Source organism: Trichomycterus rosablanca, chromosome 3, assembly GCF_030014385.1.
Source record: "Trichomycterus rosablanca isolate fTriRos1 chromosome 3, fTriRos1.hap1, whole genome shotgun sequence".
Lineage (NCBI taxonomy): Eukaryota > Metazoa > Chordata > Actinopteri > Siluriformes > Trichomycteridae > Trichomycterus > Trichomycterus rosablanca.
This window is the reverse complement of record NC_085990.1, coordinates 25,703,790-25,724,874: the sequence shown is the minus strand read 5'-3', so window position 1 is coordinate 25,724,874 and position 21,085 is coordinate 25,703,790. Positions and strand designations below refer to the sequence as shown.

Genomic DNA, 21,085 nt, shown 5'->3' with positions numbered 1-21,085 from the left:
AAAATGTCAATGTGCTGTTTTGCATTAATGCTGCCATCACAGAAGTGTAAATTACCTTCTAAAAAGTAATTTCCCCATGTTTATTTGAATTGTTGAACAGTTGTTTAGCTTAAAGTTTCTACAGGAACATTATGCCAGTATCCAAAGACATTCTAAAAATAGCAGAAAAGGTATTCTAAGCAATTTCTAAAACCATATATATCAAAATTCCATACTGTTAATTTCTAAAATGGTTAAAATATTTTACTTCTACTGCCACATAGCCAATCTGTATGTAGACACCAGACCGGCAGATAATACTGCTGAGGATTCAAACCCTGGATCCCAGCAGTACTGATCTAGCATAATCACAGCTGAACCACAGCAAGAATCATTATCTTCATATAAAGGGCAATGGTAGCACAGCGATGAAATCAGAAATTTGCTTGTTTAAGCCCCAAAAGTTATCTGGTTTCATCCCCACCACCGCCAGGTTGTCACTGTTGGGCCGCTGAGCAAGGCCCTTGATCCTCTATTGCTTACATTGTATTTGATCATAGTTAAATTGTATTTAGTCGCTTGGATATAAGTGTTGGCTAAATGCTTTAAATGTAAATATAATATGAATGAGTCTTGGAACAGACATAAACCTTTCCAGGAGCCTTTCCACATGCCTGTTGGCTGGTGACTGAGGACTTAGAAACAACTCTTAGAAACAATTTTTTTTTATAATGCTAGAGATTAAGAAAATACAACGTTTGAAAATGTGCAATATTTCATTAATATTAATGTTTTTAAGGTGTTTAGTTTTCTTGTTTAACAGATGTGAACAATTTAAAGGAGATGGAAATTTAGTGGAATAACAGTAGTATTAGTATTGTATTAGATGGCACCCTCTGAATTGCATTTGAGTCTTTGTCTTGCCTCCTGGTTGGACGTTCTACATACACAATTAGCCTCTGAACTGGACTTCAGTCTAACATGTTTCTTAAGCATGTTAAGGCTCTTTGTGGAATCCAGTACAGGATAAGAAAAGAGGAATCCTACCTAATCTAGGATCATAAATGTTGTGCAGGTGATTGTAAGGCAGATGTAAACAATTCTTTCTTTTACAAATATTACTGCTGCAGACCCCACCCTAACTAAAAAGGGTCAAGCCTTACCTAACACACAAACCTCACCAACATGTGTGCAGTAGCCAACTGCTTCTTTTCACCTGCTGGAGACGTGTTCACACAGGGATCAGTATCATGTATGGAGAATCATGCACTGCTCTCCATTATACACCATCTCTATACAGGCACCATTGACCACCCAACTGCAGCAGCAGTAAGAAATCAAGTTATCCCACCCACCCCCAGACACAGCCAATTATATCAGGGTAGGCACCCAGCCAGCCAAAAGCAGAGCTGTTATTTGTTAGACCACTGCTTCACCAAATGAAGTTACAATCCGCTTTCCTCTTATTTTGGTTTGATGTGGTATTAAAATGCTATTATGAATGGAACATTGTTGCTGGTTGTAATGATTACACTCCACCATGGTTACATTTGGTCAGGTGCATTGATTTAGAACTGTGCTTAAACTTTTGATTGGATCTTCTTCTGAGCTTTCTGGATGCACATCTGCAAGAGGTTTTTTGCTTGTCATGATGGATTAGTAGTCATTTATGTAAGCTCTTATTTGATGTTTCTTCTTTTAGATGAACCGTCCAGTCCCAGTAATGAGCCGGAGAGTGCTCACTTGCCTTCATGTTCCATAATTTCTCCAGTTCCACCAAAAGTCACCTCCTCCTCTGTGGTTGTCCTTCAACGACAACTTTCCCATGACCAAGGTAAAACACACATGCAAACACACATGCAGTAAGTGCACTTCTGTTTATAGGATGATGTTCATTCTTTATTTTGTGTCTGTATGTCTACAGACTCGTTGCGATTCACAATTCTGGATTCTGATTCCGGTGCCAAAACAGAACGCTCCAAGTCCTGTGATGAGGGATTGGACAACTTCCGGGAAAAAGGCAGTAGGTAAGTGAGCTGCTCGGTTCTTTGTTATTAGACAGTTAGGCTCACATTTTTTCATAGATTTGCAGCTAATTCCAGTAAAAGCAAGTGAAAGCATTGGTCACAGGCTGCCTCTGAACAATGTCACAACTCGAAATTTGGGACATTTCATACATTGACTTTTTTCACTGCAGAAAGTTTGAATCCAATATACATCATGTTTTGTCTGGTCAAAATATTCATTTTATTTGTTAATATACATCCATTACCTGCGACACATTCCAGAAAAAAATTGGGATGGAGCAATTCAGGGTTAGTAACCAGTATGTGATTTCAAACACAACTGGTGATGTTAATGATTATGCAATCATGATTTGATACAAAAGCAGTTTCAAAGAAAGGCTTTTGAGGAGCAAAAATATAGGCAGAGGATTTTATAAGAATATAAATATATTTATAACAATACACTGCCATGGCGACACAAAAGTGTGTTAACTTTACAATGTAGAAGTTACATAAATGACCAATGCATTAATGATAACCATCAATACAGTATATATAATGATATTTATCTGCCTGTACAGGACACTGATGAAGAACATTGCTACTGTGAAAGGCCTAAAAACTGTGAGCAAATACACCACTACACTAATACACACTTCAATACTTATTACTCTATTCGTGCAGTACAAAATGCTTGGTATATAATGTGTCTGTATGCTGCAGTCTGTGGATCGGTCCTCTGAAGACACATCAGGAGGCTCGACGAGGAACTCTCCAACTGATGTCTTCACTGATGCTACTAAGGAGGGAATACTGCACTTCCGCCAGCTCGGCTCAGACAAGGGAAAGGTACAATGAAATACATACGTCAGTTCCAGTGAAGCTAATAAAATTCTTTGTATTTCTCAGTCTAAGTGAAGCAGATGCGATCTCTGTGCCTGTCAGTCTCAGTAAAGGAGGCACATCTTCTGTGTCTGTCAGTATTAGGGAGGGAGGTGTCAAGTCAAGTCAACTTTATTTATGTAGCGCTTTTTACAATAGACATTGTCTCAAAGCAACTTTACAAAACCTAGGACCAACAGATACAAAAACCCCTGTTGAGCAAGCCACATCTTCTGTGCCTCTTAGTATCAGGGAGGGAGGTGTGGCCTCTGTGTTTGTCAGTCTTAGTAAAAGAGGCACATCTTCGGTGCCTGTTAGTATCAGGGAGGGAGGTGTGGCCTCTGTGTTTGTCAGTCTCAGTAAAGGAGGCACCTCTTCTGTGTCTGTCAGTATCAGGGAAGGAGGTGTGGCCACTGTGTTTGTCAGTCTCAGTAAAGGAGGCGCATCTTCTGTGCCTGCTTGTATCACAGAGGGAGGTGTGACCTCTGTGTTTGTCAGTCTCATTAAAGGAGGCGCATCTTCTGTGTCTGTCAGTATCAGTGAGGAAGGGGTGACCTCTGTGTTTGTCAGTCTCAGTAAAGGAGGCACATCTTCTGTGTCTGTCAGTATCACAGAGGGAGGTGTGACCTCTGTGTTTGTCAGTCTCAGTAAAGGAGGCACATCTTCTGTGTCTGTCAGTATTAGGGAGCGAGGTGTGGCCTCTGTGTTTGTCAGTCTCAGTAAAAGAGGCACATCTTCTGTGCCTGTTAGTATCAGTGAGGAAGGTGTGACCTTTGTGTTTTTCAGTCTCAGTAAAGGAGGCACATCTTCTGTGCCTGTTAGTATCAGTGAGGAAGGTGTGACCTTTGTGTTTGTCAGTCTCAGTAAAGAAGGCGCATCTTCTGTGCCTTTCAGTATCAGGCAGGGAGGTGTGGCCTCTGTGTTTGCCAGTCTTAGTAAAGGAGGCGTGTTGTTTGTGCTTGTCATTCTCAGTAAATAGTTGTGTCCTCTGTGCTTGTCAGTATCAGTACAGGAAACACATCTTCTGTGCCTGTCAGTTTCAGGGAAGGAGGTGTGGCCTCTGTGCCTGTCAGTCTTAGTAAAGGAGGTGTGTTGTGTGTGCCTGTCATACTCAGTAAACAGTTGTGTCCTCTGTGCCTGTCAGTCTCAGTAAAGTAGGTGTGTCGTCTGTGTATCAGTATCAGGGAGGGAGGTGTGGCTTCTGTTTCTGTCAGTGTCTGTATGAGGCCTGTCCTAATGTGTGCCCTGTGTGCCTGTCAGTTTCAGGGAGAGAAGTGTGTCTTCTTAGTAAATGAGGTGTGGCCTCTGTCTGTCTGTCTGTCTATCCGTCTATTCATCTCCGTCCGTCCGTCCGTCCGTCCGTCCGTCCGTCTGTCTGTCTGTCTGTCTGTCTGTCTATCTATCTATCTATCTATCTATCTATCTATCTATCTATCTATGTCTGTCTGTCTGTCTGTCTATCCGTCTATTCATCTCCGTCCGTCCGTCCGTCCGTCCGTCCGTCTGTCTGTCTGTCTGTCTGTCTATCTATCTATCTATCTATCTATCTATCTATCTATCTATCTATCTATGTCTGTCTGGCTGTCTGTCTATCTATCCATCTTTTCATCTCCGTCCGTCCGTCCGTCCGTCTATCTATCTATCTATCTATCTATCTATCTATCTATCTATCTATCTATCTATCTATCTATCTACAGTGTATCACAAAAGTGAGTACACCCCTCACATTTCTGCAAATATTTTATTATATCTTTTCATGGGACAACACTATAGACATGAAACTTGGATATAACTTAGAGTAGTCAGTGTACAGCTTGTATAGCAGTGTAGATTTACTGTCTTCTGAAAATAACTCAACACACAGCCATTAATGTCTTAATGGCTGGCAACATAAGTGAGTACACCCCACAGTGAACATGTCCAAATTGTGCTGGTAAAGGAGGTGTGGTCTCTGTTCCTGTCAGTTCTGGTAGAGGACATGTGACATCTGTACCTGTCATTTTTAGTAAAGTAACCGTTTTTGATTGTAATGTTTTTCTTCTTTTGTTTGGTAGCGTGTAGGCAGTGGCATACGACCATGGAAGCAGATGTATGCTGTGCTACATGGCCGCTCCCTCTATCTATATAAGGACAGGAAAGAGGGGCAAAACCAAACCATGCAAAAGGAGGAGGAGCCTTTACAAATTAGCATTAAGGCCTGCTTGATTGACATTTCATACAGCGATACGAAACGGAAAAATGTGCTGAGGCTGACCACGTCCGACTGTGAGTACCTGTTCCAGGCAGAGGACAGGGAGGACATGCTCGCCTGGATTCGAGCCATTCAGGAGAACAGTAACCTGGATGAAAAGGTGTGGACACACCCACTCATCACTGGCCATTTCTTTTTTGTTTAGGAAGTTTATATAGTTTATTTTTGTATTAATGTTTTTTTTTTCTTTCCCAGTGCTTTGGGAACACTGTAACATACACAGTCACACTCATAAAGCTTGTTGATTAATAGGATAAATATCTAAAACTCCCAAACTGTAAATATATGGACACTCTTAGTCATAGCACACTGACAGACCAACTAATCCATCTCATTTATACTAGTGAACTTTTAGATACTAGGTGTTTTGCATCTAAAGATAAGAAAATGTTATACTACGAACAGAATGTTGTACTTAGCATTATGGTTGGCAGCAGCATTAATTTGGAGCCTTACATTTGTTTTCAATGTCTGTTTTTTGCGTTTTCCCCCCATTTTCCTCCCAATCTAGTGGTATCCAATCACCCTATTGCATTACACTTCCGCACTATTGATGTTGACCTCCACTCTGGTTGAGGAGAGCCGTGACTACACACGCCCCCTCCGAAACGTGTGCAGTAGCCAACTGCATCTTTTCACCTGCACGAGGCGAGATTATATGTGGATCAGCTTTGTGTACAGAGAGACACACTCTGATCACATTATTCCTCAAGCAGGCGCCATCAATCAGCCAGCTGAGGTCATAATTGCATCAGTTATGAGATCCCCTCCAGCACCCTGCCCTTGAACAACAGCCAATTGTTGTTCATGTAGGCGCCCAGACTGAGTTTCAAACCGATGAGTTTGAAATGTCAGCTCTGGTGTGCTAGCGCCACCTGCGCCACCTGAGCGGTGTTTTTTATGTCTTTAGATGATCTGAAACTTGGTAATTTTTTTAAATGTGTAATTTCTCTTTGTTATAATTTTGTCATACAAAAGTCACACTTTTTTCACCTCCTTGCCTTTTTCAGGTAAACTGCTGTTTAATTCCAGTGTAGGTGCATAGGGCCATAATAGTAAGACTAAGACTGCCTAACATGAATGGTTGACAAAATTGTTAGGATAATTAAATGTCAGAGTCAGAGAGAGTCAGAGTCAGAGAGGTTTTATTGTCATTTCAGCTACATAAAAGTACATATTGAAACGAAACAGCGTTCCTCTAGGATCACGGTGTAACACGGTACAAAAAGTGCAAGACAATACAAAACAGTGTAAAATACAACAATAAATACAAAAAATCCTATAATAAATAACTACAAAAGATATTCCTAATTATCCCTAATATAAACAAGTAATTAGAAGACAGGACTAAGGACAAGTGTTAGTACATGATGGTGAATAGATGGTACAATGGTTCATGAGGTAGTGACATGTTGTACATTAGCAGCGTAAAATTGGCAATGCCGATAAGGTGCCTAAAAAGTAAATAAGGTGCAAAAATACAAGTAAGGTGCAGAAATTACTTGTTCAGTTCCAGGAGGTGTATGATGCAATGTTTGAGGGTAAAATGCACTGTGTAATCTGTAAAACCTGTATTTTCCCGGTAGATTGCAAATGATAAGTCTATGTGTTTCGTATCATGTCATTACTGAGGGTACTTTTTCTTGCATCTGTAAATCTTATGCCTATATTTTTCATCTGTTTTCTTTTTACTTTTAGAATACACTAATTACAAGTACCGACCTTATTAATCGCAAAATCAGGGAGTACAACAATCTAATGAGGTAAGGAGCATGTGAGCTATTACTTGACCCATAATTGTAGTTCTACTTCAGTGCACCTGGATCCACTTGGAAATTCTGACACTGTTGTGTATGTGGACGTGTTTCAGTCCAACCAGCAGTAAGGCAGAAGTGTCTATGAAATCTTCCCGTCAGTCTCTGAGTATCAGACACACTTTGCTGGGAGGGAAAGGAGAGAACAAAACACCAAGCCCGAACTCACCTAACAAGGACCTGGAGAGAAGAATTCTACAAAAAGGTGAAATTTCTCATACCAAAAACATATGATCTATACATACTCCATCAGCTTGATGACACAAGGCTCGTGAAAGGACTTCAAAGTTTGTCTAGCAGTTTAAGCAGTGGTCAGATTCATCAGTGTTTGGAGTAGCTACCTTGTGTAATGTACCACTTACTACAAATGCAGTGGAAAATAAAAAAAAATTTTGTTCACATTCTTGTTTGACATTTATTTTTTCAAAATTAGCTTCATGGAGCTCATGGACTTGAGTTGAATTTATCTCAGCGTCATTTGGTTCTGGGACTGGCATTAAGTTTAAAAGGCGTTGAGTTTAAAGGTATTTTTTCCCATAAGGATGTTTGAGAAACCTGTTAATGCGTCCCATTGTCCCGTGGAACTGCATATATTTGAGGCTAATGTAAAATAATGGGGTTGTTTTTGACGCGTATACACTGAAAATAACACAAATATAATATAAAACACTGAAATAAAAAGCTGATTCTTACAATTTCTCAGAACCCCGAGCTGTAACAAAAGTTTAAAAGTGAAACAGTGAGGAAAATCCAGCTAAACACAGATACATGTGGACGCTTTCACTGTAAATCTGACGGTTATTCCACAAAAATGCAGATTCGTCTCATCTGCACGTTTTGATGACGTTTTACTGCACCGCTCAAGCCAAGCTCTGAACAAAGCGACTGTTCATTGTTAATTTAAAGTTAAATAAATACATTTTTAGAAAACAAACAGAACACGTTGAGTTTACGGGTACAAATGTCTCGACGAAGGGTGTTGAGTTTCAAAGATTTTGAGTTTAGGGGACGTTGAGTTACAAGGTACCAATGTAATTTGTACCATATTCTGTTGTATTCTCTTTAATCCATCAATGTCTGTTTGTTGTCTAGATGAAACGAGCTCACCCAAGGATAAGGGATGGAGGAACCTCATGAGGAAGCCTTTTGAGAAGAAGGTTGCTCCTGGAGTCACGTTCGGAGTGAGACTGGATGACTGTCCTCCTGCTCATAACAACAGAGTAAGTAAAAAACGGAATACATTAGTGAGTTGAGTGAGTTTGTGTGGGATGCCCTGCTATAGATTGTTTTTCTGGTATATGGCATGTTCTGACATTGAGCCCAGTGCCAATCCTCCACCTACAATATTAAAGAAATAAACTCAATTGCAGGATACAATGACAAACAGTACTGTGGCTAAAAAGCTCCAAAATAAAAACAGGAAAATAACTAAATAAAGTAAATCTAAACCACAGCCCAAATTGAGACTTGAGCATGGAAAAGACAGGTGACCACATGCTCCACATGATTACCAGTAAACACAGGAAAAACTGTACAAACTAGAGATAAAACACAAAGCACACTGTTGCACTAACCAACCGATCCAGAGATTGCTTGCAAGAAAACCAGACAGGGGAACCCAGCAAACTGGCAGCCATAAACACAAAAAGCTTAGGATGGGTTTCTATAACAGCTGCATGCAAATAAGGCCAGCAAAATAGCCAAGTCCAAGTCCAGCTTTTAGCCAGGCTGGTCAGTCAGACAACCAAAAGACTACTAAATAGGACTAACAGACAAACACTAACAAACAACATGAAACCATTCTATCAAAGGACTAAGCTCCAGACTGAGTCTGAAGTGCACTTATAAAAAAAGCTGTGGATAATGTTTGATTAGGTGCAGAGAATGCGTTTGAAGTGCAGTTTAAAGTATCTGCACTCTGCCTTGCCCAGCTAGTCACTTTAGCTAGTAACACATGCAGTAACACATGCAGTCACTTTACAAACGGTTTCAGTTTTCTCACTGTGTTTGGTTATTGTATTGTATGTGGTACAACCCCAAATCAGAAAAAAAACTTGCTTACATTTACTTTGACTTTTATTTCATTGCAGACAGCATGAACCCAAGATATTTCATGTTTTTGTCTGCTCAACTTCATTTCATTTGGTGATACATGAAATACATATCTGCAACACATTCCAAAAGATGTTCTGACAATAAAGCATTTACCACTTTGTAATGTTGCTATTTTTTCAACTTCTAAAATATGTTTTGCCACTAAGGATAACAAGCAAAGAAGTGTTTCATGTGTTATTTTGTCCCATTCTTCGTGCAAACACGTCTTAAGGTGTGCAACAAGGGTTGTTGTCACATTTTTTCTAAAAATTCTCCATAGTACCTGTACCATGTACCCTCTTCTTTCGCAGCCACGCCATGGAAAATATGTCATGCTGTTAAAGGCAGCATATGTCACTCTAAAATCTCAGTGTACTTTTCTGCATTAATGCTGCCATCACAGAAATGTCAATGACCTTTGTCAAGGACATTGACACAACCACACACCATGACGGACCATAGTTTTTGGACTTGTTGCTGATAACAGTCTGTATTCAGACTTTAGCACACAGTATTCATTTCCTCCAAAAAAGATCTAAAACACTAGTCCATCTCAGATGCCACAGAGCCCAGAGAACCGGATGTCACTTTTTATGAATTAGGGTTGTACATACGACACGTGTTGTCTTATCATGTACATCTAATGCTGAATTTTTAAATATGTTGTGTGTGTGTGTGTGTGTGTGTGTGTGTGTGTGTGTGTGTGTGTGTGTGTGTGTAAGTTTGTACCCCTGATCGTGGATGTATGCTGTAAGCTGGTGGAAGAAAGGGGGCTCGAATACACAGGTATTTACAGAGTACCAGGAAACAATGCTGCCATCTCCAGCATGCAGGAGGAACTGAACAGAGGAGTGGGAGAGATTGATCTACATGAGGATGTGAGTATTAGCAGTGGCGGAGCCAGACAATTTTCATAGGGGTGGCCAGACTGAGACCATTGCTCACACAGGGGTGGCACAGAAACTGATACCTTTTTTTATGTGGTCACTCACTCATTTACCTATACAGGCAGTAAGTGCCATGTAGAATTACATCACGAAGAATAATAAGCTTTTTTTTCTCCAAAATATAGCCTATAACCTTAACATTATGAGGAAGAATTTAAAAAGATATTCCTTTGCGATACTTTATCATTTGGCTGCCAACTTGTGTGTAATGATGAGACTCATTTGAACCCCAGAACATGCTAGTGTGAATGCATGGAAAACAAATGTTAATTTTCTTTCAACAATATGATCAGCATTGAAAATAGACTTTACTTTTAATAGCCTTCTACAATGCTGGAGCTTCTTAAAACGGAATATATTCTTTTAAATAGAAGTGTTATTTAACTGCTATTAAATTGCTTTCCAACAAAATCCGCCCAATTAGGCGGATAACCGCCCAATCTGGCAACACTGGAACGCGCAGAGCCAGCTGGCGCCTTTACTCGTAGCTCGCCACAAATACTACTAATAGTAATAGTAGTACTAGTAGCACTAAGTAGTACTTGTTCTGTAATTGTGTTGGTGGTTGACATTTATGTCGAGTGTATTACTGCACTGTTTTGGTGGAGAACTACTTCTTTGACGTGCGCTGTTGAATTGCGTCCCTGTGAGAACACCTGCGTGCAGAAATGCTTCCGCAAAAAAAGTTGCCGGCAAAGCGGTGATGGGGGGGCCGGAGGGGTGGCCGAAGATTCATTTATGGTGGCCATAGCCACCACTGGCCACCCCCTGGCTCCGCCCCTGAGTAATAGTACTAATTAAACATTTAGTTTAGTAAATAATATAGTCACAGCACGTTTATAAATAATAAAAATATATTTTACATATTATACAACTAACCATGTTCTTAACTACATTTGTATTATTAATATTAAATTATTTGTTTCAAAACAGATAGTAATTTATGTAATTCATGCATTTGTAGAAAAAAAAAAAAAAAAAAAAAAGACCAATTCTGAAGAACATAACTGCTAAGTAAAATAATTTAATTAAATTAAAATAAGGAAATTATATATTTATATGTTGAGAATTATTACATAAATTATTAGCAATAGATTTTGTTGCAAGGTGCTATACCAGTGAATCAGTTTACAGTATGTTTATTGGTATAAATACAATATATGTATGTTTAAAAGGCAGTAAATGATCTGTATTAGTACATATTTATTTCTACACCTTATATACGCATTTTTTACTGATGTAGAAATGGAAGGACCTGAATGTGATAAGCAGTTTGCTGAAGTCGTTCTTTCGAAAACTCCCAGAGCCACTCTTCACCAATGGTAAGATCCAGCTCTTTACTTCAGTTCTGTACATTCTTTTCATTATTGCCATTTACCAGGGAAGTGCTGTAATGTAAAAATGTGTACTATTATATAGTATAGGGTACTAATATACTGTTAAGGATATTGATTTCCCCTCACTGTAGCTAGTGATCTAGGATGTAAGTATAGTCTGTCACCCTGAATGGGTCTGTATAATACTGATCACTCATGTCATCTGCACTCTGTAGAGAAATACAGTGATTTTATTGAAGCAAACAGAACTGAAGATCCAGTGGAAAGGCTTAAATTGCTGAAAAGACTGGTAAGTCAACGCTTTTCTTCACTTCATCCCTAATCATCCCTAGTCTTCTGAATATCTGTTTTCCTTGTACATACAGTTATGGTCATAAGTTGTATTAATTTTGCAACTGTTTATTTTATGTGACAAAACGATTGGAACATACTACATACTTAAAAAATACTCAAAAATCTTAAAATTTTTTATTTAATTGCAGACAGTTTAAACCCAAGATATTTTATGTATTTTCTGGTCAGCTTAATTGTATTTGTTTCTGTAAATCTACTCTTGCATTTCAGGCCTGCAACATATTCCAAAAAAGTTTGCACATGGGCAAATTAGGGCTAGTAATGAGGTAAAAAAAAAAATAATAATGATGTGATTTCAAACAGGTGATGTTAACAGGTGATTGTAATCATGGTTTGGTACATAAGCAGTATCCATAAAAGTTTAAGATTTTAAGAGGCGCCCAGGTGGCACAGCGCGATATTCCGCTAGCACACCAGTGCTGAAATTCGTCATGCCACCGGTCGGCTGGGTGCCATCTGGGTGCGTTATTGTCAGTGCCTGCAGCAGACACATTTCTGCTAGGGCGGGATGACCATACTATGTCGGTGGGGCTGTGTAAGGACCCTGATTAGCAGATAGAGAGGTGACTGTGCAGAATGCATGGGTGAAAAAGGGTTCCGCTAAGGGCTGCACGCAGGTTGGAGGAGGCATGAGCAGCAATATACCCACCTCGACTGCAATCAGGGATTCCCCAGCAGTGGAAGACAAACTGACTACGCTAAATTGGGAGGAAATGGGGAAAAATGCATAAATAAAATGGAAAAAAAAGACTCTAGGGAGCAAAGATGGGCAAAGGATCTCCAGTTTGTCAGCAAATGCATAAGAAAAGTATGAAATTTATAATTTATTATGAAGTTTAAAAACATCAAGAGGCCGTGCTATAATGTTAAATGCCATTGTATGACTTTCTATGACATATTACCATAATTTAACCCATCAGATTTTCTAAAAAGCCACAATAATGCTATAAATAGACTCAGATTTGTGAAAGATTTTTTTGTCCAAATAAATTGCAGAAATCATTAAAATCTGCCCGATCACAGACACTTTACAGGTGTATGAAAACTTTTGATCATCCTTGTACAAAATACACCATCTTTATTAAATGAAACTGTTCTAATGAACTCTCCTAATGATGCCATATCGATTCTCATCAATCATAGCAACACTTGTGTATTGTGGCACCTGTTAGTTTATTCACAAATACAAAAAAAGGCAGTTAGTGCTCTCCTGCGAGCATGTTAAGCCATCACGTAAAGTCCAGATAACAATTTTGAATTGCCTACAAGTAAACTGGTTTAAAATCGGACATAATATTACTGTTAATTCTTACTGTTTCTTTTTCCAGCTTCACGAGTTGCCAGATCATCACTATGAGACCCTCAAATTTCTTTCTGCACACCTTAAAACAGTGGCTGAGAACTCAGAAAAAAACAAGGTATCTATTGTTCATTTATATGCACGTTTACTTTAAACTGATGCATGTGCTGTAAAGAACCAATGGACTAGGCTTTCTTACTGTTTGTTGTTGGGCTTAATTTTAGATGGAGCCACGGAACCTGGCTATAGTGTTTGGTCCCACACTGGTGCGCACGTCTGAGAATAACATGACCCACATGGTGACCCACATGCCTGATCAGTACAAGATCGTAGAGACACTCATCCAGCAGGTAAGGCCTTCATCTGCTTTCTTACAATCTTATGTTTTCAATGTGTATCATAGCAGTCAGTCCTTCAATAATTACTGCAATAGTTCCCTAACATGACTGAATATTTATATTGTTTCATATGATTACATGCAATGAAATAAGAGTAAATGGGAAAAAAAACCACTTTTCTCATTTCCAGTATGATTGGTTCTTCGGTGATGATGGTGACGAGGAGCCAGAGGTAAGTATTTAACTCAGTGTCCATCTCAATATCATTACATATTTCTTTCTATGCCTTTTCTTCTCAACATCTCTTCATCCTGTTATCTTTTGTCTTCCTCCATTCCTTCCTCCCAAGATGTGTTTGTCCATATAGCACATATTTCTGTGAGGTAGAAATATGCATGTGTGAGCTGGCCATTAGAATGATGCTAAAGATGTAATTGATGCAAGTGCAGGTATTTTATTAAACACAGTAGACAAAGGCACAGAAAAGGACAATCTAAAGATGTGGTAGAGATCATAAGCAAAACAGTCAGTTGTTAGGTAAACAGCACAACTGTGATAAGACAAAATTTGTAGTCTAACAAGCTGTAGCTATGCTCATACACAGAAATCTTAGAAAGTAAAAGTAACACTAAGTAAAGGTTCTGACTGACACTCATCCAGAGAGAAGATAGGTAATGCAGATAGGTAAATTGTTGGTATGATGGACTCACTGATACATAATTAGACACATGAGTGATAGATGGGTAAATACGTAGCTGGATGTATCGAAAGACAATGATGGATGGATGGACGGACAAACAAGTGAGCATGGGCATCCCATTTTAAAACAATGGGCATAGATATGGAGTTTCCTCCACTCTTTTAGGGGCTTTGTACACCTAGTACAATAATGGGGACAAAAGATCTTCTCTCAATTATTAGATGGAGTGTTCAATAAATTTTGGCCATGAAATGTTCATAGATACAGCCACAGTCCCATGGGCAACTGATGAATGGATGGATGAGTTGATAAATGAACGAATACAATGTTAGATAGACAGATTGGTATTGATATTAGACAGTTAGATTAAGGGACAAACGTAAAGGATGGATGGATGGATGGGTGAGTTGATAAATTAACAAATACAATGTTAGACAGACAGATTGGTACTGATATTAGACAGTAGGATTAAGAAACATAAGTGATGGATGGATGGATGGATGAGTTGATAAATGAACAAATACAAATATTAGACAGACAGATTGGTACTGATATTAGACAGTAACATTAAGAAACTTAAGCGATGGATGGATGGATGGATGGATGAGTTGATAAATGAACAAATACATAGTTAAACAGACAGATGGATGGTTGGATGGATGGATTAATGGACATGGGTAGTTAGATGGACAGACGGACTAATGGTGTAGTAAGATGTGTGAATAGAGAGATACACATGCTTACCTACTGTCTCTTACTTTTTCCTGCAGACGGTGGTCCAAACAGATAGTGCAATTGAGACTCAGCCTGTTCCAAACATCGACCACCTGCTCACCAACATTGGCCGCACCAGCACCCCTCCAGGCGAAGTATCAGGTAACGTAAGCTGTAAGGGCAGAGCCTGTTAGGAATGAAGTCGTAGTTTTACCTATGATATGATTGTACTGGATGATTGTCCTGTACATTTTTGAAAGAAAGTTTATAAAGAAAATAACCAGAGTTATGTGAAGAGTTTTATTAACAGTCTTGTGCAGAAGTTTGGACACCCCTGATTAAATGCATAAATAGTTTCAAGATGAGGTATATAAAGACAACTGATGAACATTTTGCTGAGTAGTAACTGTTTATATGCTGAATTTAATAGATTAATTAATTTAATAGTCCAAGATTAAATGTTGCTTGTGCACCAAAGATGTTCTTCAGTTTGTCTTTTGTTGTAGATATGTTTGCATATTTTTATCTATAAAATCCACAAAACATGGGATTTAACCAGGGGCTTTAAAACTTTTGCTTAAAAGAGTATGTGTCTTTTGTTTAAGTGATTCAAAATTGCTGCTTTTTTTTTTGGCAACAATTTAAGGATGAACTCTTCCACTATGACTGTGTCTCTGAGATCCATAAAGACATGGTTTGATGAGTTAAAGGTCAATGTAGGGCCATTTTAAAGTATTACTTTATGTAATCATTGCCCTTGGGTGGCGGAACAGTAAAATGCACTACCTCACAACATCAGAAAGTATCATACTGCAGCTTTAACTATGTGTTTAAAACGTGCTCTGGCTTAGCCTGTCTGTGTGGGTTTTTAAGGTGAACTATTGCTTTGACAATAGATTGCCTGGCTGTTTTATTCATGTGTTATTATTATTCCATTAATCTGTTAACGATTTCTTTCCACTTAAGTTCCCTCCTGTATCTTCCTCTCGGTTTCTTCCACCCTGTCCCGTAGCGGCTGTTTCATTCTCTGTAACCAAACTTCATTGGCTTTCTCCGTCACAAGCTAACACAGCATGATCTTTCTTAAAAGAAAAAAAAAATATTACAATACGATAGCATATGATCCCCAGCTTTATTACATAAAGAGCAAGTCTGATCCTTCTGTCCGTAGCCCGGCCGTGTCGCGTCTCCTAAGGCCTTTCGCAGCATTTCACACACTCCTGATCTTGACACAGGCCAGGTGGGAGGAGGCTACCATGCCCTGATGTCCCTGATGGACAGGTTGAGCTGTAGGAAGAAAGGGGACTGTTGCTCACACTGTAGCTGCCTAATCTGCAGGAGCCCTCGCTTCATGTGAAGTCAAACTCATAGAAGACAAAAAAAAAGAGATGAAACAGAGGTGTCAAAAAGCGGGAGCAGGGGGAAGAAGCACCCTTCTTTTGCCCCCTTTTCCTTTCTCTGTCTTTTTCTCTTTCTCTCGCTCCGAATGCTGGCCTGATGGAGTGATGGCACGGTAATGCTTCACTGCTCCTGAACCACACTCGCTCACCCCATCTTTTATTAACATTTTATTTTTATATCAACATGTCTATTGTTTTTTTTAGTTCTGTTCTTTCTAGCTAGCCCCTCTTACCCCTGTCATCTTGTTGGGTCCCACAGCCATATGTTGCATATTTTCACATTTTGTTAGGCGATGACAAATGGCAGCTCATGAGCCAAATCAGGTCTATCTGACCACATTATTTAGTCCACTAACAAACAAGAATGACTTACAAGTTTATATTGGATCCTTTAAAGGTAATAGGGTGTCCAAACTTTTCCAAATACCACAATTTCACATTAGTTGAATGCTTTTAGTGGTTATGGGTGAAATTTTATTTATTTATTTATTTAATTATTTACATACTTACTTATACCTATTAAAGTTTGTCAGTGGTTTTGTAATGATGACCTGGTTTAGACCTTACATTTAGACCTAATGTCATGACTACAATGTAATTCACCACATCCTGTATATTTCCATTATGACTTCTGCAACACTTACACTGATCAGCCATAACATTAAAACCATCTCACTGTCCATTTTATCAGCTTCACTTACCATATAGGAGCACTTTGTCGTTCTACAATTACTGACTGTAGTCCACCTGTTTCTCTACATACTTTTTAGCCTGCTTTCACCCTGTTCTTCAATGGTCAGGACCTCCACAGGACCACGAGAGAGCAGGTATTATTTAGGTGGTGGATCATTCTCAGCACTGCAGTGACACTAACATGGTGGTGGTGTGTTAGTGTGTGTTGTGCTAGTATGAGTGGATCAGACACAGCAGCACTGCTGGAGTTTTTAAATATCGTGTCCACTCACTGTCCACTCTATTAGACACTCCTACCTAGATGGTCCACCTTGTAGATGTCAAGTCAGAGACGATCGCTCATCTATTGCTGCTGTTTGAGTTGGTCATCTTCTAGACCTTCATCAGTGGTCACAGGACACAAGAAGATGTTAGTGATGTTGGCTGGATGTTTTTGGTTGGTGGACTGTTCTCAGTCCAGCAGTGACAGTGAGGTGTTTAAAAACTGCTGTGTCTGATCCACTCATACCAGCACAACATACACTAACACACCACCACTATGTCAGTGTCACTACAGTGCTGAGAATGATCCACCCCCCAAATAATACCTACTCTGTGGTGGTCCTGTGGGGGTCCAGAACTTTGAAGAACAGCATTAGCAAGGGGGCTAACAATACATGCAGAGAAACAGATGGACTACAGTCAGTAATTGTAGAACTACAAAGTGCTTCTATATGGTAAGTGAAGCCGATAAAATGGACAATGTGTGTAGAAACAAGGAGGTGGTTTTAATGTTATGGCTGATCGGTGTACTTCTTCTACTCTCATAACACCTTCATGCTTTAACTATAAAAGACGTGGTGTAAATTAATTATACTTATACCTATTAAACCATTCATCTACTTACTTATCTGATTTTTGAGTGCCAATGGGACAGAACAGCACCCACTGATAGATGTGGACCTGAGTGGACTGCTGTAGTTGCTAATTGTTGATCCCTGCATGCTCTTTTTTATTCTCTTTGCTTACCTTGTAAACCTGGCTTTTATTTCATTTAATCACTCATGGTTAGCAGATGGAAGTGTCTCCGCAAGAATAGTCAGACTGGTGCTTCACATCAAAGACAGATGTTCATCCTCTTCATTTCTTAATGTTTTATTTGTTAGTTTTTATCCACACTTGCTATTTACAGTGCATTCTCCTGCATACTTCTGTTTCCCCTCATCTGCCTTATCACTTCCACTAATTTTTCGACTCATTGTGCAGACTGCATAACCGTGTAAGGTCTGGCATTGTTTCCTTACTCTGTTCTGATGTTTTCTTCACAGATTCACCACCTACTGATTCTGCCAAATCAAAGGTAAGTGTGGATCTGGATTTTAAACTTAGCACAAAAGTGAGTAAGGTAGAGCTTATTAAAATCCCAAATCTACCCTGTACGCACCTCGTCTCTTTCTGAAATAAACCTGACTCTGAGGCAGCTTTGACAGACGGATCAGAATCCATCTAGCCATGCTTCTTCATACATCATGCTTGCTTAGCATCAAGCAGTGATAAAAAAAAATAATGCTGCTTGTGGTATGGCCTGCTATCATCTATATCATTCAGCTCTAGTTGGTGAATGGTGCAGCTTTGCCACTGCTGGTTTTGCTCATGTTCTTCATGAGCCCTACTTTACAGAGACTCTTTTCTTTTTTGTCTCTTCTTTGAGTTGGTTTCAGAGGAGAAGGTGGCGTGGTGTTGCAGTGGCCGGTTAGATCTTTGACCTTCCTGCTTTTATTGCTGTTTTTTTTTTTTACCTCTAAGTTCATTCTCATATTAAGTTGTCATATTTCTCTCTGTCTGTTTTCTTTCTCTCCATCCTCTTTCTCTTTCAGAGCTCGTTAGGGTCCTGGAAGGACCAGTACAGCCACGAGCTGGTCTCCTCCATCTTTGCTGCAGCTAACCGCAAACAACGAAAGGCCAGGGAGAAGCTGCAGGCCAGCAGCTCAGAAGATGATCTTGATTCTGTCTTCTCTGAGAAAGAGCTTCAGAACCTGAAAGAGAAAGTTGTACCAGGAGACACCACCAAGTTAAGAGAGAAGCATGATGCTGAAGAATCCCTAAAGACATTTAAAAATCGCAAAGAGTTCAGAAATTCTATCTTTAGGAAGCTGCCTGTGAAGCCCCCAGACTGGCAGAAAGGTTCCCGAATTGCAGATCTTTCTAAAGTATCTAAATCAGACCCGCCATCTCAGGTGGATGACCAAACCTCTGACCTTGGTACAATGAGCTCATCAACATCTGGGCCTAGGAATAGGTCAAGGATTTGTGATCCATCAGCTTTTTCTGTTTTTGATCTCCCTCAATCAGGTCCTGTGGGAGGATCAGCAACAGCCGAAGTAAGTTCCATCACCTCGGACTACTCAACTACGTCCTTCATGACCTTTCTGACGGGGGCGGAGTCGAGTGCCATTAGTTCAGATATACAGAGCCGTGGTGGAGACGAGGCCGATGATGAGTGCAGTGAGCTCATCAGTGAGGGACGACACCTAGAGACAGATAGTGAGACTGAGTTTGGCGATTTCACCCAAGGAGGTGCTTCTCCTGTTCCAACTTGGAAAATTCCTGGAAAGAGCAAGTCTACTTCAGCATGGGACCTTCTAAAAAATCGACGCCTCCTGCCCAGGCTGATAGACCACGACATGTCCAAAAAGCAGTCTTTGCAGCAGAAGACAGACAGCGAGTCTTCGTTAGAGGTTAGACCTGGTAAAGAGAGGGATAGGATGAGTCGAAGCGAACCTAGCCGACTGTCTCGTGTTCTAGAGGCAGTCAAAAAGGGGCGTTCCACGGGAAGCCTAAACTCCACCCCGCCCCAATCTGAGACAGTAAAGCGGCCAAGCATTGCAGAAAGGTTAAGATCACACCTTCACCGGTCAGCAGATGACATGTTTGGGATTAGCAGCCGCAAAAATAGCACTAAGAGGGAGAAAAGAGTACGGCGGCGTCATACCCTTGGTGGCCAGCGGGATTTCAAAGAGCTAGCCGTGATTAATGACTGGCGTGAGCAAGGTGGCACTGAGAAGAAGGCAGAGCTTTCAGATGTGGACCAGCTCAGCCCTCAAAACCTTAGAGAAGTTTCCATTTGTGATGGAATCACTCATGAGCTCTGTCATGCTGCCAGTTTGAAAGGATCAAAGGTGACAGAAAAGGATTTAAGTCGGATTTCAATTGCACCGAGTAACCAGTCAAGTATGAATCAATTAAATGGTGGTAAACCAAAATGCAAAGGCAAAGCCAACCTGAATCTGGGCACCGAATCTCACCCACATAAACTCACGGGGACACAAGTGGTCCGGTCCCAGTTTTACCAATGTCTGTGATAATGTCTGCAATGATAACGTCTGCATTAGTGTCTTGTGTGTGGTGTTGCATGAAGCAATGAGAGAATGATGAAAGTCAATATAAATGTTGATAGAGGTACTGCACTAAATTTTGTATTCCTCAAACCCCTTTCCCTATTTTTTAACTAAGTGTTGTTTCAGCAAAGTTTTAATGACCATCTGTATTTATTTTTTGGTCTGTTTATTAAGATAACATAAAATATAGGATATACTGTATGTACACAAAATAAAAAAAAACAATTTGGCTTCTACAGGCAAAAGTCAGAACTAAGTGTGATCTCACTTGGCACTGAGCACATCTTAAACTCTTTTGGGAAGACCATCCTGACATTTTCTAAATAATTGTCTGGTATATTATACCAGGCTTTCTCAGTACTTGCCAGAGTTTTTCTTTAGATTTAGGCTGTCTTTTATTTCCTTTTCTGTCCAGGTGATCCCATATTGCTTCTGTAATATTCAGGTCTGGACTCTGGACTGATAAACAAAACCTTTCATAATTTGCTTTCCAGAAGGAATGGTATGATGAATGCTGAAAAGTACAGACAGATTTTAATTCATCATCCCATACATTTAGACAATTTTGCCAGCACCACTGGCAAAAATGCATCCTCAAACAAAGACACACCCTCCACCTTGTTTCACTGAAGGCTGCAGGCACTAATACTTCCATCTTTCTCCAAATCTTCTTCTCACACAAAAATTTCAAGCTTAGATCTGTCCCTCCATAATACTAAATTTCCACTGATATGTATTCCAGTCTTTGTTTGCTTCACCATATCCTAGCCATTTTACCCTGTCCCCTTCCATAAAAGTGGTTTCTTGGCTGCTACTCTTTCAAAAAGACCATTCCTAATCAAGCTTCTTTGGAGTGTAGAGGGGACAAAGCTGTAAGATGCTGAGCCAGGTCCTTGCTA

General features: G+C 39.8%; 1 protein-coding gene across 1 annotated transcript in view; it reads left to right on the top strand.

The window, feature by feature from the left end:
- The window catches only part of LOC134309793 (rho GTPase-activating protein 21), a 50,809-nt gene extending 30,500 nt beyond the window's left edge, over positions 1-20,309 (top strand). The window contains exons 9-25 of the mRNA XM_062991108.1: positions 1,682-1,813; positions 1,904-2,006; positions 2,567-2,609; positions 2,709-2,834; positions 4,922-5,218; positions 6,817-6,881; positions 6,989-7,137; positions 8,025-8,152; positions 9,749-9,904; positions 11,217-11,295; positions 11,526-11,599; positions 12,993-13,082; positions 13,189-13,314; positions 13,493-13,534; positions 14,773-14,878; positions 18,117-18,148; positions 18,666-20,309. Coding sequence (XP_062847178.1) covers positions 1,682-1,813; positions 1,904-2,006; positions 2,567-2,609; positions 2,709-2,834; positions 4,922-5,218; positions 6,817-6,881; positions 6,989-7,137; positions 8,025-8,152; positions 9,749-9,904; positions 11,217-11,295; positions 11,526-11,599; positions 12,993-13,082; positions 13,189-13,314; positions 13,493-13,534; positions 14,773-14,878; positions 18,117-18,148; positions 18,666-20,150 — 3,233 coding nt within the window. The 3' untranslated portion in view covers positions 20,151-20,309. The remainder of the gene's footprint in view (positions 1-1,681; positions 1,814-1,903; positions 2,007-2,566; positions 2,610-2,708; positions 2,835-4,921; positions 5,219-6,816; positions 6,882-6,988; positions 7,138-8,024; positions 8,153-9,748; positions 9,905-11,216; positions 11,296-11,525; positions 11,600-12,992; positions 13,083-13,188; positions 13,315-13,492; positions 13,535-14,772; positions 14,879-18,116; positions 18,149-18,665) is intronic.
- Positions 20,310-21,085: the final 776 nt, after the last annotated feature.